Source organism: Syngnathus scovelli, chromosome 11 (assembly GCF_024217435.2).
Source record: "Syngnathus scovelli strain Florida chromosome 11, RoL_Ssco_1.2, whole genome shotgun sequence".
Lineage (NCBI taxonomy): Eukaryota > Metazoa > Chordata > Actinopteri > Syngnathiformes > Syngnathidae > Syngnathus > Syngnathus scovelli.
The window spans coordinates 6,623,416-6,650,764 of NC_090857.1; the positions used below are offsets into that span (position 1 = coordinate 6,623,416).

The 27,349-nt window shown below is 44.2% G+C and overlaps 5 protein-coding genes, 1 long non-coding RNA gene and 1 other non-coding gene across 8 annotated transcripts; 2 read left to right on the forward strand and 5 right to left on the reverse strand.

Moving 5' to 3' along the window:
• Positions 1-1,620: 1,620 nt before the first annotated feature.
• uqcrc1 (ubiquinol-cytochrome c reductase core protein 1) lies at positions 1,621-5,641 on the reverse strand. The gene is made up of 13 exons (XM_049732673.1): positions 5,495-5,641; positions 4,630-4,770; positions 4,462-4,548; positions 4,036-4,165; positions 3,627-3,825; positions 3,431-3,510; positions 3,242-3,357; positions 2,972-3,115; positions 2,626-2,786; positions 2,451-2,536; positions 2,281-2,369; positions 2,133-2,208; positions 1,621-2,037 (listed from the first exon to the last, which is right to left on the reverse strand). Exons 1-13 carry the CDS (start codon positions 5,555-5,557, stop codon positions 1,973-1,975), a joined length of 1,437 nt encoding a protein of 478 aa, XP_049588630.1. The 5' UTR covers positions 5,558-5,641; the 3' UTR covers positions 1,621-1,972.
• A 273-nt stretch (positions 5,642-5,914) lies between these two features.
• LOC125976784 (tubulin monoglycylase TTLL3) lies at positions 5,915-11,602 on the reverse strand. Its single transcript, XM_049732671.1, has 15 exons — positions 11,476-11,602; positions 10,124-10,245; positions 9,141-9,226; positions 8,964-9,094; positions 8,693-8,858; positions 8,564-8,610; positions 8,369-8,497; positions 8,156-8,270; positions 7,986-8,081; positions 7,752-7,923; positions 7,518-7,666; positions 7,202-7,445; positions 6,851-7,110; positions 6,610-6,785; positions 5,915-6,543 (listed from the first exon to the last, which is right to left on the reverse strand). The coding sequence occupies exons 3-15, from the start codon at positions 9,187-9,189 to the stop codon at positions 6,181-6,183; spliced, it is 2,097 nt and encodes a 698-aa protein (XP_049588628.1). The 5' UTR covers positions 9,190-9,226; positions 10,124-10,245; positions 11,476-11,602; the 3' UTR covers positions 5,915-6,180.
• hmces (5-hydroxymethylcytosine binding, ES cell specific) lies at positions 11,483-13,274 on the forward strand. 2 transcript variants are annotated; one of them, XM_049732675.1, is made up of 6 exons: positions 11,483-11,671; positions 11,941-12,084; positions 12,190-12,349; positions 12,504-12,654; positions 12,711-12,903; positions 12,989-13,274. In XM_049732675.1, the coding sequence occupies exons 1-6, from the start codon at positions 11,483-11,485 to the stop codon at positions 13,172-13,174; spliced, it is 1,023 nt and encodes a 340-aa protein (XP_049588632.1). In that variant the 3' UTR covers positions 13,175-13,274. The 2 variants fall into 2 exon arrangements, with proteins under 2 accessions (XP_049588632.1, XP_049588631.1); XM_049732674.1 differs by having other exon boundaries at positions 12,190-12,345; positions 12,497-12,654.
• An 8-nt stretch (positions 13,275-13,282) lies between these two features.
• On the reverse strand, positions 13,283-17,277 carry rab7a (RAB7a, member RAS oncogene family). Its single transcript, XM_049732678.2, has 6 exons — positions 16,923-17,277; positions 15,416-15,478; positions 15,127-15,253; positions 14,796-15,014; positions 14,582-14,710; positions 13,283-14,510 (listed from the first exon to the last, which is right to left on the reverse strand). The coding sequence occupies exons 2-6, from the start codon at positions 15,466-15,468 to the stop codon at positions 14,415-14,417; spliced, it is 624 nt and encodes a 207-aa protein (XP_049588635.1). The 5' UTR covers positions 15,469-15,478; positions 16,923-17,277; the 3' UTR covers positions 13,283-14,414.
• A 287-nt stretch (positions 17,278-17,564) lies between these two features.
• On the reverse strand, positions 17,565-17,637 carry trnaf-gaa (transfer RNA phenylalanine (anticodon GAA)). Its single transcript has one exon. It is a non-coding gene; the product is annotated as a tRNA-Phe (tRNA).
• Positions 17,638-17,825: 188 nt separating this feature from the next.
• rpn1 (ribophorin I) lies at positions 17,826-22,082 on the forward strand. The gene is made up of 10 exons (XM_049732672.2): positions 17,826-18,175; positions 18,922-18,986; positions 19,065-19,371; positions 19,454-19,663; positions 19,726-19,918; positions 20,012-20,111; positions 20,200-20,338; positions 20,591-20,710; positions 21,010-21,255; positions 21,329-22,082. Exons 1-10 carry the CDS (start codon positions 17,957-17,959, stop codon positions 21,509-21,511), a joined length of 1,782 nt encoding a protein of 593 aa, XP_049588629.1. The 5' UTR covers positions 17,826-17,956; the 3' UTR covers positions 21,512-22,082.
• Positions 20,237-21,088, reverse strand: LOC137840736 (uncharacterized). The gene is made up of 2 exons (XR_011087700.1): positions 20,963-21,088; positions 20,237-20,435 (listed from the first exon to the last, which is right to left on the reverse strand). It is a non-coding gene; the product is annotated as an uncharacterized lncRNA (long non-coding RNA).
• Positions 22,083-27,349: the final 5,267 nt, after the last annotated feature.

Here is a 27,349-nt window from a genome sequence, read left to right on the forward strand (position 1 = left end):
ATGCCAAAAAAGAGGACGTGTGTGTGAGAGATGTGAGCTCAGCCACACTTATGCATTCATTTGATTCATCATGCAGAAGAGCTATCAAATATGATTACAGTGATAAGGCGGGCCATTGAAATTATTATCATTTGTGTGCATGGTTTCCAATATGCGGTGTGTCTGCATTAATTTTCACATCTTTTACCCTGCTGACAATACAATAAGATGCTTCAAGGGGAAGTCAAGCCAAAAATGTTTAGACAATATGTTCTATGCAATCACACTCGGCTAAAGACCAATATTGCATTTTGTGAAATATGAATAAAGCAGAACAATCAACCTGTTTTTAATCCATCTCATTTTGTACTGCCACGTGCCCTCAATGTCATTTTCAGTCAACAGCAAGTGGCAGCACAGGTCAAAATGGCCGCCGCCTCTCTGAATGGTCTAAAACGAGTCTTCCTACATCTTCCTACTTGTTTCCTTATTTTTATGCACCAATGTTAAATGGTCAATGTGCATGAATAATGTGCACTTTTTGAGCTTGGCTGAGATTTCCCAAATACTGTAAAAGCATCCGAGCATGAATTTTATTTCCAACTTTTGCTCTTTCATCCTTCTTCACCTGTCACGTCACAGAAACATGTCCAGAAGGGAGCTGCTTACGTCAATGCCTCTAAAAGAAGCGGTTCTACATGACGAAGCATTCCTAACTTTTGTGAGGAGATTTTACTGGCTTCATTAATTTGCAACAACAGCTGCTCAACCATGTTGTTGCTTCTTTAAAACGGCAATTGTATTGTTTTGTTGCATGATGCAGTGACTCATCTAAGATGACGAGTTCCAAAGGCAATTATTGAACTACTATCATAACATAAGGGACTCCGGAAAACCGAGGAAGGGGATGTCAGGCCGAGAACTACCTCATCTCTTGAAGCACCTCCATTGCATCCCATCACCGGAGCGATCCTCATCTCACTAATGACTTAAATTTAATCGTCGGCCCTCGAGGGTCCTCTGGCGAGAGGAGTCATCGTGGATGGCTAGAAATAAACAAACATGGGTTATGCAGATGTCAGGCCTCCTCCTAACAAATGTTCACGATTTATACCAGTCAGTGGCATGACTTCACATGAATAGAAGACAAGGTCATGATTCTAAGCAGAGCCTGACCTATCAACCACGCAGCTTCGTAACATAGACGTTTGACGTCAGTCGTTGTGTTTACTATATACATAGTATGTATCATAAATCTGTGACGTAAATCAGATTCATCTTGTGATGATGGCATTTCAAACTGAATATTAGCAGTCTTCTAAAGTAGGCTGCCTTGGCACACTAGTTTGTTGCGACATCACGAGTGCCACTATAAAATAGAATACACTAATAATTACAATAAATCTCTCCATGTGTTATTCAGTGAGTAGACTGATATGAGATCAATATTTCGTTGAGATTTTTTTTCTACTGTAAAATTGGGGTCGCTTTACGATACAATGCAAATTAAAGGAGAAAATTGGGACTGTTTGGCAGACCAAGATGGCCGCAACAGTGGGCACAAGAGCAGCTACCTGTACAGTGTTGTATGACAAACATACACCATTCAGCACCAGACCAGATTAAATAAACAAAAGAACCCATGTTTTACAGTTTTATTTTTGTCAGAATGTGAGCTTCTGTTATGTACAATAGAAGACAGAAATTGATTTTACAGACATAAATATACTCTTGCTCCAAATAGGTTGCATTTAGGATCTACAGAGTTCTGATTTCAATCGAGGTCCAGCCCCCTTCGTCTACTCCCATCTGTGCCAGCTGTTGAGGTCATGTGCAGATTAAACAAGGTTACCTGTGAACTGCCACCTTCAATGACTAAAACAGCGGACATGATAAGAGGGAGGTTGGCGGGGGGCTGGACCGATCGATGGCTGTCTGTGTGGACACTCGGTGAGGATGAGGAGCAGGACACGGATCGACACCACGATGCAATTTAAAACCTCAGCCAATACATTGCACTGCGCATTCTATTGTAGTCGGGCAGCTGCTCAATGGGACCTAAAAAGAAGATGGGGCAAAAATGAACAGGTTCAGAAATCGTAAATGAACATTCAACAGCTATCGTTAAAAGTTCGGTTGAAAGAAGGACTCACCGACAGCTGCCACAGCCGGACACTTATCGTAGATGTATTTGGAGCAGATGTCACGCACCATCCTGGGGGTCACGGCCTGAGACGAGAGAGTCAAAGTGTGCTCAGCGCAATGGGCGGGCATTCGCTGGCAAACATCTCAGAGACTCACATCGATGCGAGCGTCCCACTCGGCCAGGGGGATGCGCCGGCCATAGTTCAGAATGTGCCTGCCGATGTCGTCACAGATCGGTGTTGTTCCTACAAAAAAGGAAAAACCCACTCGTGATTGAGCTATCTTGGAGTGAGAGTGTCAAGTGCAATGACAAAAGCGTGACGCACCATTGAGCTGTCCCACCAAACTGGCCTTCAGAGCATTCTTGCCTCTGGCGACATCACTCTCTGTGACCGTGGTGCACAGATTCATCCTGCATGAGGCACAACCTGACTCAGTTCTCAGAAGTCAAAATGAACCGTGCAGTTGGGGTGATCTGTGTGACTCGGTGTCATTTCTCACCAGGAATTCTGGGACCAGTGCATCATGTCGTCAATGTTGAGCTTATCTGTCACAAAGTAAATGCCCAGCAGGCCGGTGTCATTGTAGGACGAGAGGAATGTCTGGAAGCTGTGACACAGGTTCTCCTCCGCCGCCAGGCGAGCCAAACGGCTGCTCATGTTCTTCACGTGAATAAAGAGTGGACATAGTAAGGTTTTGTCAGACGAGTTTCATTTAAAACCGATTAGTTGGGATAAATGTAACCATAAAGGCAGCTGACAATGTTCCATTTCAAATGGTCAAAACAAAGGCGACAATGAAACAATGCTTTGGCGACATCACTTCAGATATGACACTGGCGTCTAACCTTTCCGCCGCCACAGGTGAGGTCATAGCTTCCGATGATGGCGTTGGCCACCATGAGAGGCACGATGTCCGGGCTAGCAGCGCCGGGGGCCTCCACGGCGATGGCGATGTGGGCCAGGGGCAGACCGTCGTCACGGAAGCGGATCTGGGGAGAAACATAAATCTCAATTAGCATTGGCTATTGTTTTCCCACTTTCTTCTAGTAGCATTTTACTACTACTCCTAACATAGGTGCGCAAAGCCATTAAATATTTTTGCAATACCAACTCACCTCACTGCCTGTAAATCTGCAGGGTGACAACACAGGAACGGCATCTCCCTCGTATTCGAAGGACAGTCCACTGAAGTGAGTCTGGGCCAACGCCACCAGCTCCTCATGGTTCACACCTGCATATTTAGCACGTGACATGAAGGGCCAATCTTTGCACAAATGTTATATGTGGTGGCAGAAAGGACCAACCTCCAGCTGCAGCCAGAACCATGCGGGGAGCCTTGTAATGGCTGTTGATGTATTCCACTAGATCCTGGCGGGTGATAGTTCTAATAGAATTTCAAATGATGTTTCTTAGAAACTTTAAGAATTTGTACATTGACCAAGTGGTGAGACTGAACAACTTGTGGCGGCAAAACAATTTTACTCCCCCCTCGTCCCTCACCTGGCGGTGTTGGATGGTCCAAGTGGACTGTGTCCCAGTGCAGTACCCTGGTAGGCGGTTGCATGCAGCAGGTCCAGGCAAACTTCCTGATGGTTGTTTTCCATTTCTTCCAGTTCGCGCAGCACCACACCCCGCTGCTGCTCAATCTCCTCCTCACTCAGCGAGCAGCCCTGCACCATCTCCGAAAGCAGCTCCACAGCTGGGGAAACACAAGTTTGTTCAAATGTTTGAGTATTCCTCAAAACATTAGCTTACACATTGCAAGTTTTTATGCATTGTTCCAAATCTGCATCAACAAAAGATTTTGTCTCGAAATCCAAACAAATTAGAGGTCCACTAAGTGTAACGGAATAGCTTGCGTTCTCCTGTGTACTACACTGTATGCATGGACCCTAACAAGTCACGATACCTTTAGGCAAGTCTTTAGCCAAGGTCTTCATGTAGTAAGCGGTATGTTCCCGGGATGTGTAAGCACTCAAGTGAGCACCCATAGACTCCACCTGCTGCTCTAAAGCTGTCTGAGGGTACTTCTTGGTGCCCTAGAAAGCAAGGACAAAAGTCACCTTGTTTAACTGTGTTTGACATTTGAATAACTACAGTGGAGGATGTTCCTTTCCTACAGTGGTGATGTAACTCGAATTTTTACCCAAGTCAGAATCACTAATTGATACTAAGGCAGTAGTAAAGTTACAGTTGTTCTCATCCTACATCCATACATTACTGTTTGCTAGCCAATCAGAGGGCACATAAAGACAAATAATCATTCACACCGAAATCCAGACTGTCATAAAAATGGTCTCAATGTATTAACATCCAAAAGAGTGTATCAACCTACCTTGAAAGCCAGGTGCTCCAGGAAAAACCCTGTCCCATTGTTCTTTTCGCTCTCATAGCGACTGCCAGCACTGATCCACAGTCCGACCTATGAAGGAGAGGATATTTGGAAAGTGAGAGTTGATCATAGCCCAATGCCATCCACTATTGCATGTTATGAAGTCCTTACAGTGCACGTAGCATGTCCCGTCTCTTCCGATGCAACCCTCAAGCCATTATCCAGGGCAGTGAGACGAGTTTCAGGGGCTCCCAGCAGGCTTTGGGCATAGCTGACTGAGGCTTGGCCACGCCTCAGAGACAGCAGGAGGGGCTACGATGATAAGACAGTAATTTTCAATGTACTATTATTATTACTGATAACACAAATATAAATACATTCACATCAATCACCATTGAGAAATGTATCAGAACTTAATTTGACTTTGTAAAGTGTGAAAAAAAAAGTTAAAATCTGACAAATCTTTGAATTGCCTTCAAATCGCAGGTGTAATTTCCAAATTACAAATATACATATGTCACCTTTCAATGGCAACAGGGAGGCGACAGAAGCTGTTGGCCACTTAGTGGTTTAGTGCTTGTGAAACGTCATTTGAGAGTTACAACACAGAATCCAAGTCACAATGCAGAAGACACATTGACAACCGATGGAAGCGCATCATTAAATTATTTGGTCGAAATTACCATACTTGACAAGCTATTTGGGAAGCTAAGCTACGTTGAGGGCAAATCAGGACATACCGTTTCTGACAAGACTAGACAATGAGAAAATCCCTCATACGAAAATAAACCATTGACTTTACAAATATAATATTTAAAGATCAACGAAATTATCTATAGCAAACCCTGCATTAATACTTGATCAATTGACCTTGTATTCACTCAAGGCTAGCCAATGCTAAAATGCTAACTGGAGGTTCCGCTTGCGGAGAGCTAACCATGACAATTGCTTCTTTCATTTCTTGTACATTCACTTTGACAATAAGGAGTACCCGAAGCGGTTTGTTCTTAGAGGCGTCCCTTGAAGGCTTACTTACACTGCGGGTTTTGGCGAGTACACGACCCACGGTGCTCCCGACTCGGCACACTGACGCCGCCATTTTTCACTCCAGGTTAAAGAAGGCAACCGATTCCGCTGTCCTCGGGTAAAGGACTCTTCTTCGTTTGTGAGTTTAATCGTGTCATCCATCTCAGAAATATTTATCGCCACCACGTGTTCAAAATGTGTTATTGCAAGTACAAACAAAAACAAAGACTGGGTCCTTGATTTAATTTATAAGCCAAAATAAGTATCACCTACTATTAATTGCATTCACATACGTCAAGGTGGCACAAATTTTGGGGTTGAATGCTTTATAAATATGAGCGAGTGACTAGTGACCAGTCCACAGTAAACTGCATCTAATGAGGCATAGTCCACAACTTAAATGTCAAGTAAAGCAACAATGATCTGAAAATACCTAGCAATTAAATTGTAACTTTATTGGGAGATAAAACATGTTTGAAGTGCATCTAAGATTTTTGGTCAATAAATCTCCAGCACAGCAACAAATATATAATATTTTTCTGTACATTTTACAAAATATTAATGGCAGCGTTGAAGCTTGCAGATTCCTTACCATCCACCAAATGAATTTCAAGCGGCCGCTGAGTTTTTGGGAATGTCATCCTGTAAGTGCTTTTTGTTCTTCTTGGCATTCGGTACTCACTGAGGACGTTTAACCTACAAGCCCCTTCGCCACAAAGAGACAGAATGCGAGCAAGCATCAACAGGTAGGTGGACGGATCTGTGTGCCGTCTTGGGCAGTTGAAGTGTGAATGTTTCAAGAGGGATGGGCACTGATGGCTGAGGAACAGGAGGAGGAAGAAGAATTCTGTTTGAGATGTTTTTGACAGGAGTATTGGCACTCTTAACAACTTTTGGCAGAGACTTGAGTTTTTCTGAAGCAATCTCCTTTTTGGTGCCATGATACTTTGGGACTGAGCGCTTGAAAGGTCTCAGAGGAGGAAGCAGACAGGTGCCATTGAGCCTGAAGCCCTCAATGAATAAATTGACCCCTACATACTGCGGTATATTTACTCCTGCCTAGAAAACAAAAGAGACAAATTAAGTCATACAGTCAAAGGATTTAGTCGGTGCGAGCTTGCCTACCTGGTGATATATGAGCTCAAAGTCTCCCGTGTCTGCTGATTTGTTTGCTCTGCGGTCGAGGACAACGCGCAGCGTGTCCTCCTGCACAGCCGCACAAAGACGGGCAGTGATGGGTGTAGAGGGGGCCATGGTGGGACTGGCATTGATTTCAATCAGCCATGGATGGAAGTCACCGCCTGGAAAAGATCATTCTGGGTTTGATTATTTCTTATTAGTGTTTTTAGTTTTCTCATGCTCATACCTAACATAAAGTCAGCCCCGTAAAGCTCAAAGGTGTTTTTTCGTGAATCCACAAGATCTTGCGCGCTCTGCAATGCATGGATGATAGCCTTCTTCATCCCGGGCACAACCACATTTTCCCACTGAGTTTTGTAACCCCGACCAGACAGGAAGGTTATGAACTGGTCGTCTGACCACATGTTGTCTTCTGGGATGCTGGGATGGCGTTGATGAGAAGGTCTCAGATGCTTTTGGATGGAATTATTGCACAAGTGCACAGAGCTGAAAAGAAGTTTGGAAATGGGTGACCCATATAAGTTATAGCATACATTCAAGTGTACATGCATTTAGTGATTTTGTATTCTCAACATACTTGTCCAGCGTGTCCAACGAATAAGGCTGCGTCGAGAAGCGCAAGTAGCACTTCTTATAAAACCACACGGTGAGAGGGTTCCAATCTGTTACCAGAAACCACTGGCGCACATCAAACTTGGTCCCCTCCACCAAGAAGGGACGCTCCAAGTACTTCTGCACCACCCACTTGCTCTCCTTGATCAAGGCTGAATCGCTGTCCACCAGGCTGAGGATCTGATCCAAACGCTTGGCACATTTGATACCTGTAAGACCGAAGGGATGCATTCATATTTTGAAATAGCATGTACCTGAAAGGGTCAAGACCCAAGACCCACCTCTGCCTCTGGACTTGGCTCCTGGCTTGATGATCCAGATGTTGTGGATGCCATCTGTGTCCAGTTGTGGACTGACGTCAGCCAGTCTCTGCAGCATGGACTTACAACGTTTTACTAAATGATTGCTGATCTCAATTTTGGCTCCGGCACTGAGTGAAAAAGCAAGCAGGAGAACTGTTAGTATGTATTCACACACACACACACACACACGCGCAGACATCGTGGTATACTTACTGAACAAGCAAGTAGTAGCTGTTGATAAATTCCCCCCACTCCTCCTTAGCAAGGGATGGCGTTGTCTCCGAGCTAGCGTCAATGTCAGCGTGCTCCAAACTCTCAAGAAAATTCCAACACACTTTGAGAGCTGTGCCGATCATTTTGGAAACCATCACGGGCTCCAATGGTTCTAGAAATGGAGGAAGGCAATCAAGCCGAGCCACAACATACGATAAAAAGATTGCCGGCTACTTTGCATGTGCTCGTTTTTCTTCTCTTCCTGAATATTATGTGCTGTCTCCACAATGTACTTCAAAAGACTGGTGCAGGCTGTCCTCCTGTAGTCCTCTTCAGGAGGGAAATAAAGTTTACAGACATCTAAATGTTGTACTTTTTCCACAAAGTTATTCATAAAATCTAACCAATGAAAGCATGCTTCTCATCCCGGGCTCCAAGTCTGTAACAGCGAGGAAAGAAAGTGTCCGGGTCTGCTGAGTCAAACCAATGCAGACTTCTCAGGTTCACACACAAGCCCACCTGGAACAGATTTTATGATGAGGTCCTGCACTTTGACTTAAAAGTTGAATCCATTCCATAACTCAATTTACTCAAGTATATGTAATCAATTTTAGTACCTTAGTGGTGAAGCTGCCTGCTTTGGCAAAATGGTTGATCATCTGTTCTTTCTGCAAGATACTGGTGTTGATGGCATCTCTTTTATTTGTCCAGTAGAAATAAACCATTTCATTCCGCACCATGCGAGACTGAGGGATAAGAAAAACATTTTTTAACACCAGATGTCCTCACGTTTTGTTTCTTCAAGGTTTTACCATAAGACTGTACAGTCCGGCCGGATCCTGCTCTTGGTTGACATCATCTGAGAAGAAGGCTCAATGGTAACGAGTGAGTAAAGAAATAAAAGAGACAAAATACGCTGTTTTAACATCACATCAGCTGACCGTCTTCACCGTCGCTATCACCGGCATCGTTCAAGTGGGCCTCTTTAACAGGACGTGAGGACATGTGGAGGCCAGGGTGACACATCCGCTTCTCCAGCCAGCCTCTGGCCCGCAATGAGGCCCGAATTACCGGGTAAGGGCCCTGAATGGAGAACACTTTATGCAACTAAAAGAAAGAGACAGACATGGCATAAAACATGGAGGTGAATGAAAATAAATAGGAATATTTTCAAAAACATACAAAGACATTTTTTTTCTCTTTTTGACTTACCTTGACAGTTTTTTCCACTATGGCCTTGGCTGTCTTTAGTCTCTCTGAGTTGAGAGGAGGCAAGCGGAGAGCGTGTCGAAACGGTGGTGACGCTGTCTCACAAACACACATGCAAATGAAAGAAAAAAAATCTTCCTGAGTGAGTCATCTGTACAAGTGTATTGTGAGATGACTTACTCGTTTGCAGTGTTTTGATTTCAACTTGACTTTGGCATTGCTGGACCATTGTTACTAGATTCTGGTCCTTCAACAGATTGTCCCTCCTGGAAATCCAAAAGCATTCATTCTTTTACACATCTGACCTTGATAAACATAAGTGAAGAAAAAACTACAGTGAATGTAACCAAAGATATTTCATTATGTCAACTATGACTAAGAGCCAAAAAGAGAATGGTAACTTCATGAATTTTTAATAGATGGCCTGCGGGTTCAAACATTCGTGTCTACAGTGTGACCTCATGATTAATTCAACCCTTGTGATCTATAAACTGACTCTAACCAACCGAGGGTAGAGTTGAAAGTCACAAACAGTAACAGTGTGAACTTTTTCTACTCTCCTACAAACCTTTCCTCTCATATTTAATAATGTATTTTTTATTATAAATGACTGTGAATTAACCCTAAACTACACTGTACTCCTTATGCATGACTTCTTTTTTTCTATTCTATTGGGAACAATTGCTGCATGTATTTATTTTCCTGTTTCGTGATTCAGCCACTCATCATTATCACTCTGGGAAATAAAAACATAAATAATGTATATGCATGTGCATGCTACACATGGTCCAGAATGTGTTTGTGCAATCATCTTACTTCCAAATAGCGTGTTCAGTAGGGCGCATAATGTGATACAGTGATTAAAACTCTGACAGCAACGACAGGTTTACTTTGTCAATGTGAGGGTCAAATTGCAGACCGCTTGACTACACCAGTTAGGTTTGCATCTTGACATGGTGTGAGTATTTGTTACACAACTGCAAACACAAAATATTTATTTTGCCATAAATGAAGACAAATCTAATGTTGAGAGATACATGCCAGACTATAACTCACAAATTACAGTCTAAAATAAATAAAAATAGCAATTACCAACTATCTAATAATATTATACCATACATGATAAAATTCCCATTTTAAATACAAGTTTCTTTTGTGCCTACCTGCGGTGCTCCAAAGATGTTCTGACTTTGTTGTTGAGTTTCACCGGAGGAACGCACGCTCTACCCCAACTTGGTTTACTGTTGCCATGGCAACACCAAGGGGGCCTGATATGCAACAGCACCTGAACACATTTATTATTCTAAATCTCGTGTATTGTATTTAGTTTTATTTTCAACAACATATTACGTAATTCATAATGTTGTTTTAAACTGACAAAATTAATAATTTTGATACATATCAAGTTACAAAAGGATAAAGCTGCATTCCAGACTGCTGTGAAATTTCCAGTTTGAAACTTAAGAGTACAGTTCCAGTCCAGAGTGAACGAAAACATGGCAAAAGGTACTCAAACATGTTTTTCCGAAAAGTTAATTGAAAATAGATACCAGTTGGACACAAATCTTTTTAAGTTGTTTTCATTTTTGTTAAGATAAAGCCTAATTGTTATTGTGTACTCAGATGCTGAGGCAGATATAATACTGCTGTTCAGGTGCAGTGCTTTGTTTATGTCATGAAAGGGCGCAAGTGTACATAATAGAAGTTGAGAAACCTTCATTTACGGTTGTCAGGTTTTTGTTTTGTTTTTGAGCGGTTGTCAGTTTCTTCCCTTCCTCTCTCCATCCCATCTGATGAAGCAAGTGTATGTGAACAAAGTTCCAAAATAAAGTGGCTAAGAAGAGCCCAAAGTAGTCTTTGTCTCCATCGACTCTTTCTTCGAGTCACACCCGTACAACGCCGCGTAGCTCAACAATTTTGCAACTTCACACATTAAATCTAAGCTGCATAACCAACAAATATTTGCAAATATCATTTAAACAATCTTTAAAATGACATTTCAACTTCTTGATAGCTGATTCTATTGTTTGTCGTTAGAAATAAATTTAGTGCAATTTCCAATGCACATTTCTTAATCGAAGGTTGGAACAAGTGAATAAATTCAATAAAATAAAATCTAAGCTCCCGCCAACAACAACCGACATAGTAAAGACTGCTTTGCCCTTTTATAATAATGTATCAGTCCTCGACAATGTAATATTTTCACATTATCATACATACACGCTAAACTTAATCCCACTTATTCCGCCATCTTGCATAACCTTGACGTCATCGTGCGCTTTGTATCCGGACAAATCTCCTCCTCGTTCACTCCATCGAAAAAAACACCAACACGCTGTCAAACCTACTACTTAGTCACACAGCCCAAATAAAACGCAGGAAAACAAGTGGTAAGCTTAACTTCAAACGAGGTATGTTAAGCTAACATTACATGCTAATTATCATCACAACGCTAACTTGGCGTGTTAGCTTACGGACTGTCACCAATTTACCCCAACAGAACGCCGGGGTTTACCGGTGAAATGTGTGGAAGGACTGCGTGCACTCTGGCTCCGGATGAGGTGAGCCGAGCCTGCTCGTACAGAAACCGGCGTGGGCAGCGGAGGCAGCCTAGTTGGAGGGAGGGTAACGCGGATAAATACCGACCCTCCTACAACAAAAGCCCCCAGACCATGAGCCCCGTGCTGCTGTCACACAGGCACTTTGACAAGGTAACCTGATCGAGAACTAAATAAAAAATGCGCTGGGAAATTCTCAGTATGATTAAGTTGTGTTTTACTGACATTATTCGGAATATGATAATTGTAGGTACGAAAAAACAAAATCAAACCCCCTTTTTTTCTGAGCAAGTTCAATGTCACATCAATGTTGAAGTAAACAATTGACGTTAAGCTCATGATAGGAAAGAATTTGGAAGAAAGAAAAAAAGCTACATCTGTTTTGCTAGTGCATCTGATATCATGTTTTTGTGTTTGTGTAGAATGCACCTGTGGATGAATGTGTTTTGGTTTCCATGCGTTGGGGTCTGGTCCCTTCCTGGTTTAAGGAAAATGATCCAAGCAAGATGCAGTACAGCACCAGCAATTGTCGCAGTGACAACATCCTGCAGAAAAAGACTTATAAGGTACTTTGTGGAAAACAGTCTGTAATACATTTTAAACTATTACCCAGAAAATAAAAAAAAACATTCTATAAAATGTCCCTTTGAATGGCTTTTTTTCTTACCGAGGACCCTTTACTGAAAGGACAGCGCTGCGTCATCCTCGCTGATGGTTTCTATGAGTGGAGGAGGCAGGAGAAAGAAAAGCAGCCATTTTTCATCTACTTCCCTCAGACTCGCCGTTCCTGTGAGGAGAAACAAGATCCTGTCAATGAGTCAGCAGAGGCAAGTCAACGTTTTATGCCAGATGTGACCATGCTATAATGTTTCCCCACCATCTTAGATGTTCTCAACAGTACATGGTAGATTTTGACCTACTGTGGGTCTATGATAAATAAATGGTGGTTCACTGTTTACATTTGCTGGGTTGTGTTAGCAGGCAGAAGAACCATCAGATGAGTGGACAGGCTGGAAGTTGTTGACCATGGCAGGACTATTTGACTGCTGGACCCCTCCATCTGGTGGCGAGCCCCTCTACACCTACAGTGTAATCACTGTCAACGCTTCCCCCAATCTGCACAGCATCCATGACAGGTGAGGAGAGGAGATAAAAAGCTTTGCTTCAGAGCTAAAGGCGGTGTCCGTTTCAGGATGCCAGCCGTCTTGGCCGGAGAGGAGGAAGTAAGGCGGTGGCTTGATTTTGGCGAGGTGAAATCTGTGGATGCTTTGAAACTGCTCCAGTCAGAAGACATATTGACCTATCATCCCGTCTCGTCGCTTGTCAATAATTCTCGCAACAACTCGCCGGAGTGCCTTCAGCCTGTAGACCTCAACCAGAAAAAGGTACACTGCTGAAGACTTGAGTTAGGGAAGATGCAAAGTAAGCTGTAATTCGAAAAACAAACGTGTGTGTGTGTATTCCCCATAGGAACCCAAGGAGACAGCCAGCAGCAAGATGATGATGAGCTGGCTGGCGAGTGGCTCTTTAAAGAGGAAGGTGTCGGATGCCTGCAAGAGTCAGGAGAAGGACACGGACAAGAAAAACACTCCCAGCAAGTCTACTGGGGCACTTCAGCAGTGGCTGCAAGGGGCCAACAAAAAAACAAAAACCTAGTAAAGCGGAGTTACTGGATTTCTGTCATTCTTTTAATCAATTCTAATGGGACTATATACTGTGCAATGATTAGATGTTCAAATAAAGTTTTAGAAATAAACAGGTAGCTGAATTTGAGGTTTTTATTACCCTTATTACTTGAAAGGCAAATACATTTTGAAACATTGCTATGCATTTATCATATTTATAATACAATGATGAATGCCACTACTTCCACCATTTCATTCTTTTCTATTAGCGATCTTCAAATTGGTAATGCATTTCCGTTTTACCGTGATTCAAACAGACAGATCTGATTGGTTAAAATAAATGTCAAGCACTTAAAGCAACTGGCAGTAAGATATACGGAAACTGACATGGTTGTCTTCCCCACAAAGTGATTGCAATTGTACAAAGTCTTTGAAACAGTTGTCAATAAAAAGAAACACATTGACTAAGAGTACTGAGTTAGAAACCAGAGTTATACTTATTTTCCTGAACCGTCAAGGAATTGATGTGCTGCCTTGATTCATTTCATCTTGCGCCAGGAAGCGATAACTGTACTAGAGAAAGTCAAAAGAGGAACAAAACTAACCTGTGTGCCAATCTCATGTCACGTCCAAGGTTATTTTGAGTGACTTCAACACAACCTGAACTCTTGAGTGGTGGGACTTGCAATTTGTCTTCATTTTGTGTATCAATTAGCATCAAAACTGCAATCTGATTATCCCAAGTTAAATCTCAGTCCCTATATGTATTTCTTCTAGGTTGCGTGAGGTGCGTAGCGTGACACAGCCACAATACAAATCACTTAAAGGAGGGGAGGGGGGAGCAGTGTTTCTTCTATTCATGCAGTTGTGGCGCCCTTTAAAATAAGACAACAACCACCACAGCTACAAAAAAAAAATATCCTCAATGAAACAGACATGTAGGATGTTTGAGCTCAATGTAAAACAAGTGATTGTGAAAGCAGCGATATTCATAGAACTGAAAACGTCTGTTGCCATTTAAAGGTGGGGGGAAAAAAAACACTGGACAGGAAGAATAAGCATACGATGTTTAAGGTGTTCTTTGGGCTAGGAGAGCGATGCTTGATAGAAAATGTGTGATTCCCATACACGAGGAGGAGGCTGCAGCATGTTCACGTCGTACTGTCGTGAGCAAGATGCTACTTGTACGGTGGGTCGTGGGAAGGGAGGATATTCAGACAAGGCATGACGGGGGAGGCGACGAGGGGCCGCGACGCAGATGTCGGCGGGCCTCAGCAGCTGCAGGTCTCCGCCGAAGGCTTGGCTCGCTCGTTCCTGTCCAGCTTAATCGGCTCCGGGAACTCGTTGTACAACTCCACCTCGGTCTCCTGGTTGAGAAAACGGGCAGAGGAGTTGCAGATCTACTCCGAGGGGTGCTGTGTCAATGTAAACGCCGTACCTGTTTGAGAGCGTTGCGTGCGATCGTCTGGAAGGCCTGCTCTACGTTGATGGCCTCCTTGGCGCTGGTTTCAAAATAGGGGATGTTGTTCTTGCTCTGACACCATGCTTGTGCCCGCTTGGTTGTGACCTGGACGTACACGAGAGCAGGTGCAACTATTTAGGGCCACATATTCAAAAGTAAAACGAACGAAAATAGGAAGTTGACGGGCCACCTGTCTGTTCTCTAGGTCGATCTTGTTGCCGAGCACCACAAAGGGGAAATTCTCCGGGTCTCGGGGGCTGGCCTGGATCAGGAACTCGTCCCTCCAGCTATCGAGGGTCTTGAAGGTGTTTGGGGCCGTCACGTCAAAGACCAGAACGCAGCAGTCGGCTCCGCGGTAGAACGCCACCCCTAAAGACTGGAACCTCTCCTGACCTGCTGTGTCCCAAATCTGAAATGCAATCAAAAGAAGTTGAATGCATATGGCAAAATGTTATTATTATGTGTTTGCAATGACGGAAAAGAAGCTGCAATTGAATTTTGAATCAGTGTGGACAAAATACCTGCATGGTGACCAGTCTGTCATCCACCATGACTTCTTTCGTCAAGAAGTCTGCACCTATCGTGGCCTTGTACTGGTTACTGAACTTCTTATTCACATACTGGTTCATCAACGAGGTCTTCCCAACTCTAGACGGGAAGCGAGCACAGAGCACGAAGCACAGTTAAAGATCAGCGACAGAAAAGCTTCATTTGCGTGCAGTTCCGAGAGCCGAACAAGTGGTGCTCTCAAGTGGTGCTAAGGCAGGTGCGGTGGAAAGCACTTGAGCTTTAAGGACGAGGACCACTCACCCGGAGTCTCCGAGGATGATGACTTTGAGGAGGACTTTCTTCCTTGAAGTCATTGTGCCTCAGCTGGAACGACATGAGAAAACATGAAAGGGGGGGTGGGCATTCCTCTAAAATGGACACAGAGCTCCAAAGAAGCACAATAGTTGTAGACATGCGTACAATCAGCCACAAGAAAACCATTGACGGAAAAGTACTTTTACACATGGCAGTTACTTATTATATTTGTCGTTCATTTTATTTTTGCACTTTCACTTCTGCCTAATCCACTCAACAATGGTCTGGGGAATTATACTATTCCGTTTCAAATTTACATGGAATATTTTCTGTAGAATTTTACCCTTTATCTCTGCAGTGTGGTCAGTTCAGTCATGTCTTGTAAATAACTGCACAATTGACAATACAGCTTCTCAAATATTGAGATTTGAGAATGTTAAAATGTGCAGTGGAAAGAACTTGGCTCCCCCTTTTGCAACCCTTTCTCTACAATTTTGCATTTTCATGTTAAAATATTACTGGACATGTATGTAAGGAATATGAGTAAGCGTTATTTTTTTTTTCCATGTATAAGATGGTGTTCAAGTTACAATCAATGGAAAATCGACCAGCATAACAATATGGACTTTGTTTGACTTTGGAGGTTCCACTGAGTTCAATGTTGTTAAAAGGATACCGAAACCGAACAAATAGCAGTCACAAGACAGCAAGAATGGAACCATAGTGTTAATCGTTACATGTCCTTACTCTACGAGAGGGGATTAAAACATGATTGCATCACTTTTTGTTCTACATACACTGATTGATTCATGTTGAACCATTCAACCACTACAGTGCATCCAACTGAACAGACCAAAGTCCAATATTCCTCATTTAACTGGATTTTTTTTTTTTTGCATCCACATACTGCCAGGAAACATACGTACCCCCATTAACACTTTGGCTTGTTTTGATGAAAATAAAGCACGAAGAGCGACCAAATGCTTGTAAAAGGGTGTGAAAGTGCTCGAGTAGCGGCGCTCCTAATCTGCACCCCATGACACATTGTCAGGGACTGATCACATGGTTGGTCAACACACGGCTAACGGAATCATGACTTGGCAAGCAACATTTGACTCGGAAAATATGGTTTCGATAACAACAATTCGTGTAATTTGGTAAACGAGTAGCACTAGTAAAACCTGGTAAACAATTACACAGAATGCTTCGTCATCATTTTACAGCCGTGAAAACACTCGAAGGTGACAACACAAAACCAGAACGCGACCAAACAAACAATGTAAAATCTCGAGGGCTTACATGATGGATACAAATGGAGGTTTTGCTTGATAACGACCAGAAGCGTGTTGTTTTAGTCAAATTTTTGCTCTTTGTGTTAACATTTACCACCGGCTAAATCGATTCGGCTAACATTTAGCTCAACAACGGGTCTAATGGAGAATGTAGCACGATTTGCAACAGCCTTGTTGTTCATATTCACAAAAGCAATGTGTGAAAATATTGGAAAACATACCTGTGAGACGATCTTGTGGTAAAAATATCAAAAGTGGACGTTTCCTATGCCTCGGTTCTTGGCGTTATGAAAGCGCAGATTAGGGAGAAAAAAAAGAGAGGGGGGCTAGCAGTTCCTTTTAAATGTCTGTCGTCCCTAAAGTGTCCCTTTGAGGCCTCGACACCACTAATATTCGATGTCTATCCGTTGCGACTAAGTCTCCGAATCGAAGTGAGCGCTGTCAGTGGCAGCGAAAATCTCACTTAGCGATGTGCTACAATGGTGTCTTGTCGTTGACGTTGGCTTTTCCTGTCCGTCAAGCTAACGTGTTAGCCTAGAATTTAGCCTCGCTTGCTATTCGCTGTCCACTTCCTCCAAAACAAGCTCCGTCGGGAATGACGTCACACACTGGCTACGCCTTGTTCAGCTGTTCTTGCTTACTTTTGTGATAAACCCAGTGAATAAAAAATACGTGTGAGGACAGATTATGATATAGAAATCTTATATAATACAGTATTTAAGTTGGAGACTGTAAATTTACTAAAATACAGTCGGGTATTGTGAATAAGTGCCTTTTTTGCACGTCTCTAACATTTGATTTCACTTGATCAGAATGTGGCAACTTTGTACTACGCTTTACTGAAGCAAAAGGATGTTACACTCTGCCGAAACCCGGGATCGAACCAGGGACCTTTAGATCTTCAGTCTAACGCTCTCCCAACTGAGCTATTTCGGCTTGTAGACCGCACTATGGAATTATATATAAAAGGCTGAGTAGGACATGAAACGACAAAACCTCGGGTTTCACTCAAACGTTTTACTATATACAGAACGAACATTCGTTTTTTAAATTATCATAAAAAAAGTAAAACATTTGAGCCAAGTCGCGTTCAGTCGCTTCCGGCGCAGGCCTTTGTGACGTAATGACGTTCGTATGAATGAAGCGTCATCTCTTCTCATGCAGTAGGAACGGCGCGGTTTGACGGCCTTTCTACGTTGTTCACCTCTAACCGAGCGCTCTCTTTTCGTTATTCGTCGCTTGCACCTCCGCAAACATGTCCCTGATCGGCCCTTTCCTCCTGCTCATGGCCGGCGCGCTGTGTTCGGCCACTTTGGTGAACGACGAAGTCAGGAGGACTGTGGACCTGAGCACTCATTTGGCTAAGATCACCGCGGACATTACCCTGTCTAATTTCGCACGCTACGACGTATCTAGCTTTATATTGACGGTGGATCCGGAGCTTTTCCCACATTTGGCATACATGGGAGCCTCGGTGAGTTGAAAATGAGCACATTACCACGCTGCAACGGGCTCTTGTTAGCGGTTAGCACACTGGCTATTTTGTGCAGGAGACACGCGACTGTTATTACCCTCTCATACCTCAGGCAAATATTTTTAGTCAAACGTTTGCACGTTTATGATCTGCTTGTACAGTTTTGTCACATTCTCTATTCTTCAAAAAAATTGCATCAAAACTATGCTAATAAATACCAGTGGCCCGATAGGTTTGACTGCTAATCGTTGCTAATAAGTTGTCCATGGCTATTATAGTTTGTTAATTACGTTGTCAGGATTGTTATGAAACGATGAGTTGTTTAGAGTAGTTTTTGTTTTAATTGCAGTATATTAATTGGTTGACTTCCTTAGGGGTGCACATTTGCTTTAGCGACTGAATGACACGTATGCTCTGAGCAGCACACTTCCGGCTACGAGCGCGCAGAGGAACCGCCCACTTTCATAGCCTTTAAACGTGTTTTTTTAGACTTAAACAACTCAATACGAACAAAGTCGTGAGCGACACCTTGAATAATCTACGAGTTTTAATGTTTAGGTCTTACTGACATTTCAGACGTGTTCAAACTCGCAAGGTACTGGGATGTTTTTGGAATGAATGAATCCAAGGGCTTCCTCGGAAAAATTGCCTCCTTGTTTTCCACCACAAACACCCAACAGTGAGAACGAAAAACGCTATGCAAACGATTAATGTGCTCTTAGTTAAAAATCAACCTGTCTTTTCAGGTGCAAGGTGATGAAGAGGATGATGGCCAACTTAAAATCGAGGAAACCAAAATCAACGGCTTAACGTAAAGCACCATTCTCATCCATTTTTAGCAGAAGCACTTGTTGATGTACTCCGTCATTTGCGTAACCTTCTTTTACAGTGGGGAGTTTTTCAAAGTAACTCTTCCATCCAAGTTGGTCGTGGGCGGTAAGGTCAAAGTCAAAGTGGAAATGACATTCAGCCACGTCCTCCAGCCCTTCCCCTCGGACATCACCCAAGCTGAGCGCCAGCTCGTCATTTTTCAAGGCAACCACTACTTCTATTCACCGTACCCCACTCGAAGCCAGACGACACGCGTTCGCCTGGCGTCCAAAACAGTGGAGAGCTACACCAAACTGGGCAACCCCACTAAGACAGATGATGTCATTGAATATGGCCCATACGAGGACATTCCCCAGTTCAGCCAGGTACGGCTCATGATTCGCACAGTGACAGTCTGTGCTGGTACCTGGCACTAAGTTCTACCCGTGCATGTCCTTTCATGTCTAGGATCCAATGAAGATCCACTTTGAGAACAACACACCCTTCCTGACTATCAGTAGCATTACTCGCACCATTGAGGTGTCTCACTGGGGCAACATCGCTGTGGAGGAAACCATCGATGTGAGGCACACCGGAGCCGTCCTGAAGGGCCCGTTTTCACGCTACGATTACCAGCGTCAGTCTGACAGCGGCATCTCGTCCGTCAAGTCCTTCAAGGTATACGCGCTTGCGCTTAATTGTTCCTATTTGTGATGTGACAATGAGCTCCCCTTCTGCAGACAATACTTCCTGCCTCTGCACAAGATGTCTACTACAGGGATGAGATTGGGAACATCTCCACCTCCCACCTGCAGATTCTAGATGATTCTGTGGAGGTGGAGATCAGGCCTCGCTTCCCTTTGTTTGGGGGCTGGAAGACCCACTACATGATTGGCTATAACCTGCCCAGCTATGAGTATCTCTACACTCTGGGTGAGTGGATTGGAAACAAAGCCAATTAACATCAGCATTATAATAAATGCCTTTTTCTTAATTACTGTGCGCTTCTAACATCCTGTATTTCAGGTGACCAGTACGCACTGAAGATGAGACTGGTTGACCACGTCTATGATGACCAGGTCATTGACTCTATGACTGTGAAAATCATTCTGCCCGAGGGAGCCAAGTGAGTATCTGCAACAAACGTTTGAATTGATGAATTTGACAAATATATTCTTACTTATTTGTCTTATTTTACCGTCTGTTTCCTCTAGAAACATCCAGATGGATACACCATATAGTATAAATCGCATGCCAAACGAACTGCACTACACGTACCTTGATACCTTCGGCCGCCCCGTGCTGGTCGCCACCAAGAACAACCTGGTGGAGCAGCACATTCAAGATGTTGTGGTAAGGATCCTTTAGATTCTCATTCATCCGAGTCATGGTGATTGACTGAAGGTTGACTCGAGGCAGCTCTTGTTTGTTGAGCAGGTTTCACCTTTACCTGGAAAGGATTTTTTTCACTAAACATTTAGAGCTTTTCGGTTGTGGTCTATACAATTTATGTGACTAGATTAGCATTGGTGTCTCAAAGTGCTTCCATATTGAAAACCGTCACTGAATAAGTTCTGACTCGTGCTCGTGTTTGATTATTTACAGGTTCACTACAACTTCAATAAGATCCTGATGCTGCAGGAGCCTCTGTTGGTCTTTGCAGCCTTCTACATCCTCTTCTTCACTGTCATCATCTATGTTCGGATGGACTTTGCCATAACAAAGGTTTGTTTTCCACCTTAAACAAATATGACCTGTCCCAGCCTAGATTAGTGATAAATTCCGGCATATTCTGAGTTATGTTGTACAAATTGGTACTATGTTACCACTGTAGGAACACTTAAGCCAGTAAGCCCAACAAACGATTGTGTTCAGTTGAACACAAGCGATTCTGAAAATGGCAACAGCTCCATCTAGTGGACGAACATTGAATTGTTCTGTATGTTCCTGAGAATGAAACAATTTGTGCCTGCTTACCTCTTTTGATGAGGTACAAATCGTATGCGTCCGTGTTCCTCCTTCAGGACCCTGCGGCCGAGGTGCGCATGAAGGTGGCGTCCATCACCGAGCAGGTGCTGACCCTGGTTAACAAGCGCCTGGGCCTGTACAGACACATGGACGAGGTGGTCAACCGCTACAAGCAATGTCGCGATACGGGCGCGCTCAATAGCGGCCGGAAGACCCTCGAGGCGGACCACCGCGCACTCACCAACGAGATCAGCTCGCTGCAGTCTCGCCTCAAGGCCGAAGGCTCCGACTTGGCCGACAAGGTGCGAGGCTTTTGCGTTCCCAGGAACGTGGTTAAATAACGTGGACGTCGAGTGACGGGCATCTCTTCACCAGGTCGCGGAGGTCCAGAAGCTGGACGGCCAGGTGAAGGAGCTGGTGGGCCGCGCGAGCCAGGAGGCGGAGCGGCTGGTTGCCGGCAAGGTGAAGAAGGAGGCATACATCGAGAACGACAAGACCATGTCCCTCAAGAGACAAGATCTGATCAGCCGCATCGACGGTCTGCTGGATGCTCTCTAAGCGAGACGTCAACGCTCGTCACGCAGTCAAGTATGTTTTATGTATGACAACCCCAATGAATGTGACAGACGTGCTTTTCACATCATGTGGGCTTATCCAAACACTCGTGCCTTGTGATTAACTGAATCACAGGTTGTTGAGCGATACTCCCTTTGTCACATGTCAGACTTTACATGTCCCCTAAGTTTGAATCTCGACTTTTGTTTTTCTGCTTTAGGTTTATCATTTTGCAAGATGAATAACAAGTGCTCAAGTCAATCACTCATGTCTTTGCACACATACATGAATTTTTTCAAGCGGTTAGGTGTGGTTTAGTTACTTATCATTGCCAATTGTATTCAGTTTGCGCTGTTCTTTTCTACTTTCCCCTGATAATATCGAGGCTCAGATTTTTGGATGTTTGTCACTTTTGTTTGTAATTTTGTCACATTTTCTACATTTACTGATTTTGTAAGAAGTGTTGTGTGCACTGAGATTAAGAAAGACGTGAGACTAAGTTGTGTGAGAAAAGACATGGGGATGGAAAACAATGTAAAGCTGTCAAATTTCAAATAAAAATTGGAGAACCAAACTCTTAAGTGTATTTTGTCCATTATGCCAAGTATAGACAGTTATAGTAATGTAGGATGAAACTAGAGTACCTGAAGAAAACCACAAGCATGAGGACTGGATGCAAATTTGCGATTCAGCAGATTCACCTCAGAACTGAGATGTGTTTAACAGAAACTACTAAAGTCTTGGCCACTGGGGGGCGCCCTTGTGTTGGGTTTGTGTCCCTCTTGACACAAGTGTGTCGCATTTCATTTCGACATACTAATCAAGGCAGTGATTGAATGAAAATAAGCTTTAGAATAATAAACAGGATGTGTAAGAGCACACTTTACAACACCAGAGGGGATTTCCAGCGCATTGTTCTAATAGCGTAGCAGAGTACAGCACCTAGTAAGCCCACGGAGGTCAGTCTGAGGTCACTGCTTTCCCTCTGAGGTCATCATGGGTCCCGGCAGGTCATTTCCTGCTCCATAATAACAGGCCCCCTTCCCCTCACAATACTAATGTTAACATTGTATGCGCATACAATAATCATTCTGAAAGTACACGGCAGGGGAAAGCAAAGACAATGTCCGTTCGCGCCGATGCTCGGTGCCGCCGAAAGGCCACACAATGGCATTTTGTTTGCGCTCCAGTGGATTTTATGCTCTAGCGGTAGACGGGGCATGCTCATTCTCACAGCAGGAGGGCCGGCGGAACGCACGCGCACCGGCGAAGGGGATTGTCCGACAGAACACCGCGCTCACGTCTGCTTGCTGCAATGCGCCGATGCTATCGGGCCGCTCTGACTTAACTGCTGGCCTCACAACTTATGAGCGGGTGCCAGCGATGATTAAAAGGAATTCAAAAGACGTTCAACCAAACTAATCATTAGGATCGCCATGAGAAATGATCCGTGTCACTGAAAATACATGTTTGAATAATAGATGAATGGAATTTATCTACAGCCTTCAGTATCACTGTTATTATAGAAACAAGGGCATCCATCAAAGACAGGCTGCAAAATGTGTCTAACTGAGACCGAGTGCCAAATTGGACCAAGATGACGATTAAAAATGTCAAACTTAGGCTATTTGTTGATCGATGACTTTATTACTTTTCACAATTTAAAAGTCATTTTAAATAGTGGTGAGAACTTGCAGTGGCCTTGCGCAGTCAGATTTCAAAAGCAGGACAAAATTTGTAAGCATTGAATGTAAAGGGAATTAAATGATTTGTTTTCAATAACTTGCTCATACTATAGTCAAAACACGACATTCTGATAAATGTTGTGCTTATGAGATGAGAATTAAACAGAAATTCTTCACTTTTCATTCATTTTGGCCACTCCTGCTCTGGTGACTTAAATTAACATTTCAACTGTGCCCTCGGCTTCACATTGGCAACAACACGTGACCACATTGTCTTTTGTTAAATATGAAACAATCCACTTAAAAGTAGCTCTTAAAGGTCATCTAACTTTTACTCAACGTGGGCCCTTTTTTCCAGTCTTATATTTTTACTCGAGCCTGGCACAGATGCTGAGTCAGAAGTCGAGACTTTGATAAGTAGATATCAAAAGCCGCACATTAAAGCCTCAAAATTTAATACCACGGTGACTCCCTGCTTGACTGCTGCCTTTCACCTGACATTATTGACGGTGAGGCCCTCGCTTCTTCGCTCAGCCTCGTGATGATTCTAGGCCCTTTAGCATTTTTTTCACTTCCAGTCAAGTTCTCTGGTCCAGGATGTGATTACTGGTCACAGAAGAAGTGCGGTTTATCTGTTGGCGTCAGTCGAGCAAAATTCTGTTTAAACCGGAATTCATGTGCAGCACTGTATCCTGATGTGGCGTACGCGTGTTTGAGGTGGATGAGGGGGTTAGTGCAAGGTGCGGGACGACTTGGCCCATGTGGTTGAGCTGGAAGGTACCCGCATGCATGAAGCTGATTATTATCTTCCTTTCCTGAAGGGGAGTAATGATGCAGAGTGCGCTCTTTCTTTATCTGCCAGAAATAATGAATATGCAAAAAAATAAAGGCAACTCTGGAGTCAAACTACATTGCAGCTGAAGCGGGTAATTCGCAAGGTTTTGGCCGCTGTGACGTGGTGGTGATTGATTACACGGGTGGGGGTGGGGGGGGATCACCTGCAGCTACTTCCTTCTTAATCTCCCTGGCTCTGAGAAAATGCCCACGAGCTCACCGAGATGCACAAAGAAAAGCAAGCGGCAGAAGTCACCAGTCAGGGAACAATATCCTGCTCAGAAGACCCTTGGCGGCACGCTCTCATAAATCACCCAGACAGAGCCGCCACCCTCACTGTCACCGTGTTATTATGTGCACACACGCTAGCTATCACGCACTCATTCAATCCAACTCGCTCCGGCATAAAAGGATGTCAACGAAGAGGGGAAATGTGAACCTACAACCTTGCCCTCCAGCACACCTAGGCTGTGTTGAGTCCGCCTGGCTCATCTTAAAACGAAGGCCTTTCCTCACATTCCACAGTGACAGGCCGCCGGGATGAGAGGTCAGCGATGGCCGAAAAGCCCCGCCCCCTCAGGTACCGGCCTCCGTCGCAGGTGGCGGGTGTGATCCGCCCGCGAGGTGGCCAGAGCGAGGGTGGAGGACAATGGCGGCGTCTGTGGCCCTCATCCCCAGCTGAACGAGGCTGACAGACGCCCCTGACAGACGCGAGGAAGGAGCGTAGAGATAGAGATGGGACTTTCAAGCCGAGGCTTGAGCCTTCGGGTGCGGAGAGATGCATTCTTGTCTAGCTCGGAGGAGGCCGAGAAGGGAGGCGAGCGAGACAAGCATCGAAAGCCTGCTGCCATCTTGCCCCCAGAAGCGGATGTTTACACACTTCTACCCCGAGCTGGGCCTATCCGCACGCAAGTCCGTGTCAACCTCTCTCTCGGTGTGGATTTGTATGGACCAGACAGTAATCCTCTTCCCTTGTCGCCCTTGTTTGCAACTGTCCACAACTCCCACTAAGACCCGCTGATCTCTGCCACATGGCGCTCCATCAAAGCAGCCACGGTCATGCCTCTCAGGGCAAGTTTGGCCGAAAAAACAAGGCAGCGCGGCTCATAGAAGTCCCTCGGTGCAGCGGATAAGCGGCAGATGAAACCCTACTTTAGATGCTGTATCGTCTTGGATCGCATGACACTGGCAGAGCCTGTCGGGCTGCTCGATGTTGGCGAACGTACACACGCGCACACACGCGCAAACAGACACATTTCCTACTTTCTCTATCGGACCTGAGTCTAGTGACAGGGGCACTTCCCATTAGCTGTGAGAGTGGCCCTCTCCTTCCCAGGGCAGCCAATTTCCCCTACTCCACAGCTGATAGGAAACTTTGATTGTCCACCGAGCTCACCCGAGACAAAGAGATTTTTCCTCTCGCAATCCACATATCTCGCCATCACATCTCCGCTTTGGATCTAGCCTTCTCCTATAAATCCCTTCCGCTTCATTTTTCTTGCATGAAGCAACGTTTGCAGCCTGTGGATCGGGAGTCCATCAAACTGACACTAACTACTTTGATGGCGCCGCAAGTTTCACTTTATGTGGCCACATCTGCATCCTGTGACGCAACACTCCTCCGTGTGTAGGATTAATACAAAAGTTGCACAAAAACTTAGCGGTCAAACACCACACATCGATGTATCATCTCAAACGGGGTACGGCACTTTTTTTTTTTTTGTACAGGCGTTGTCAAAGACTGTTAGTTCCGGAATTGTTGTTTGCAAATAAACTGCTGACTGAACCGGATGACTAACAATCTACACAGACGTGATGTGAGAGAGCACAAAAGAAAATGGTGGCCCATTAAGAATAGTAAATATAATTTACAACATGATAAATGGGTTTTAGAAATAAATTCGAGCATATCATTCCATCCATTCTTGGAGGAGAACCAGGTTAACACTTTCTTTGAATATCACTCTTCTAATCCTGTGCAGAATCACCGCGGAGCACCTAGAAGGTTGTCAGGTTGAGCTATCGAGTGACCTGAAAAAGCAAAAGGGCAATAAGACTGCGAGCGAGGCGTCTAAACATGTGGCGAGCGCCAACAGGAAACATCTCGCTCCCTCTCTCGCCGCCCAAATGCTGACCCACTATGAGAACACACTTCCTGTCAGAGCTCCTTTAACTTCCCGTGCAGCCACCGGGAATCCCAGATGGAACATTCCAGCTGTGCAATGGTCGCACACCCATTTTGGGGCGCGCTTCATTGTTATGGGCCCTAAATGGCTTGATCCCTCATGGACATCTTTGCATAAAGTGCACTGGAATCAATCTCACACTTGGCTGCTCTTCACGGGTGCTGTTGCGTCCTTTCCACGCTAGAGGTCGCTACATAACAGTGCATTTGCTCCAGCAGTGGGTTGGGCGCTTGAGCTGGAATATCAACGGGCTCCTCTTTCTGCTCTGTCAACTTTCAAGTCCACGGACACGCGCGGCACTTTTAGTCTAATTTCATCAAATAAAATGAAACGCACATGCAATGTTTATAAATGTAGGTTTGCGCTGGGGCCATGTAGCGAAAAGAGGGGAGGGGAGGGGGAAAAAAGCAGGTTTGGTGACTTTGCGTCTGACCTTTTCGGAAAAGCTAATCCCGCGCTATAATAGACTCCAGGGCCGATATGGAAAACTGCTGCACCGTTATCTCGGTTGTCTAGGAGACCATCAGCGCACCACCGGGGCTGCTGGAGATGCCACGGTATTAAAAGGTGTGTGCGCGAGTGTGTGCATGCGCCGTGTGTATGTTGAAGGCAAAAAAAAAAAAAAATCTTTTTTCATAAGTGTCACTCATAAATAGTGCATTACATCTCATGCTATATTATGAACGCAGAGTGTTTGGTTCCCAGGAAGCATTTTATACGATTTTAAACGTAGTGTAGAGGGAAAAGATCACATTTGAGTAAGGTGAATGGGAGTGTCCTACACACAGCTCATTGAGCGCCTGACATCAATTAAAGGATTTGGTAGAGGAGTAAATTGAAGCAGACAGTGTGTGATGACACGCGGAATGGAAAATAGATCAACTGACCAAAGTAAATATTTTCAAGGGCGATAACTTTCATAAATAGCCTAGTCGTGCAGTTATAATTAAAATATAGCCTAGCTCATACATCTCATTTTGGAGGGATTTTGTGCCTCCAAACACGCACGCAGAGTGAAAAGGTGAACCGAAATTCAAAAACCGAGATGGGACTAATCAGAGAGATAGGCATCATATCACCGTGATGTATATTTAATATAGCTTGTATTGATATGTTAAGTGTGTGTGTACAGATGA

Bases quoted from the DNA above. Each gene is read 5' to 3' on its own strand.
- hmces (XM_049732674.1), top strand. From the start codon at position 11,483: ATGTGTGGAAGGACTGCGTGCACTCTGGCTCCGGATGAGGTGAGCCGA. The intron at 12,346-12,496 runs GCAAGTCAACGT...GGGTTGTGTTAG, and splicing joins CTGTCAATGAGTCAGCAGAG to CAGGCAGAAGAACCATCAGA. The intron at 12,904-12,988 runs GTACACTGCTGA...TATTCCCCATAG, and splicing joins TAGACCTCAACCAGAAAAAG to GAACCCAAGGAGACAGCCAG.
- LOC125976784 (XM_049732671.1), bottom strand. From the start codon at position 9,189: ATGGTCCAGCAATGCCAAAGTCAAGTTGAAATCAAAACACTGCAAACG. The intron at 8,271-8,368 runs GTACTAAAATTG...AATCTGTTCCAG, and splicing joins CAGGCAGCTTCACCACTAAG to GTGGGCTTGTGTGTGAACCT. The intron at 7,446-7,517 runs GTGGGTCTTGGG...TCGGTCTTACAG, and splicing joins AGCCAAGTCCAGAGGCAGAG to GTATCAAATGTGCCAAGCGT.
- rpn1 (XM_049732672.2), top strand. From the start codon at position 17,957: ATGTCCCTGATCGGCCCTTTCCTCCTGCTCATGGCCGGCGCGCTGTGT. The intron at 20,112-20,199 runs GTGAGTATCTGC...TGTTTCCTCTAG, and splicing joins ATTCTGCCCGAGGGAGCCAA to AAACATCCAGATGGATACAC. The intron at 21,256-21,328 runs GTGCGAGGCTTT...TCTCTTCACCAG, and splicing joins GCTCCGACTTGGCCGACAAG to GTCGCGGAGGTCCAGAAGCT.
- rab7a (XM_049732678.2), bottom strand. From the start codon at position 15,468: ATGACTTCAAGGAAGAAAGTCCTCCTCAAAGTCATCATCCTCGGAGAC. The intron at 15,015-15,126 runs GTATTTTGTCCA...ATTGCATTTCAG, and splicing joins ACAGACTGGTCACCATGCAG to ATTTGGGACACAGCAGGTCA. The intron at 14,511-14,581 runs GTACGGCGTTTA...TTTCTCAACCAG, and splicing joins CACGCAACGCTCTCAAACAG to GAGACCGAGGTGGAGTTGTA.
- uqcrc1 (XM_049732673.1), bottom strand. From the start codon at position 5,557: ATGGCGGCGTCAGTGTGCCGAGTCGGGAGCACCGTGGGTCGTGTACTC. The intron at 4,771-5,494 runs GTAAGTAAGCCT...TTATCATCGTAG, and splicing joins TACTCGCCAAAACCCGCAGT to CCCCTCCTGCTGTCTCTGAG. The intron at 3,511-3,626 runs GTGAGGGACGAG...AAATTCTATTAG, and splicing joins GGACCATCCAACACCGCCAG to AACTATCACCCGCCAGGATC.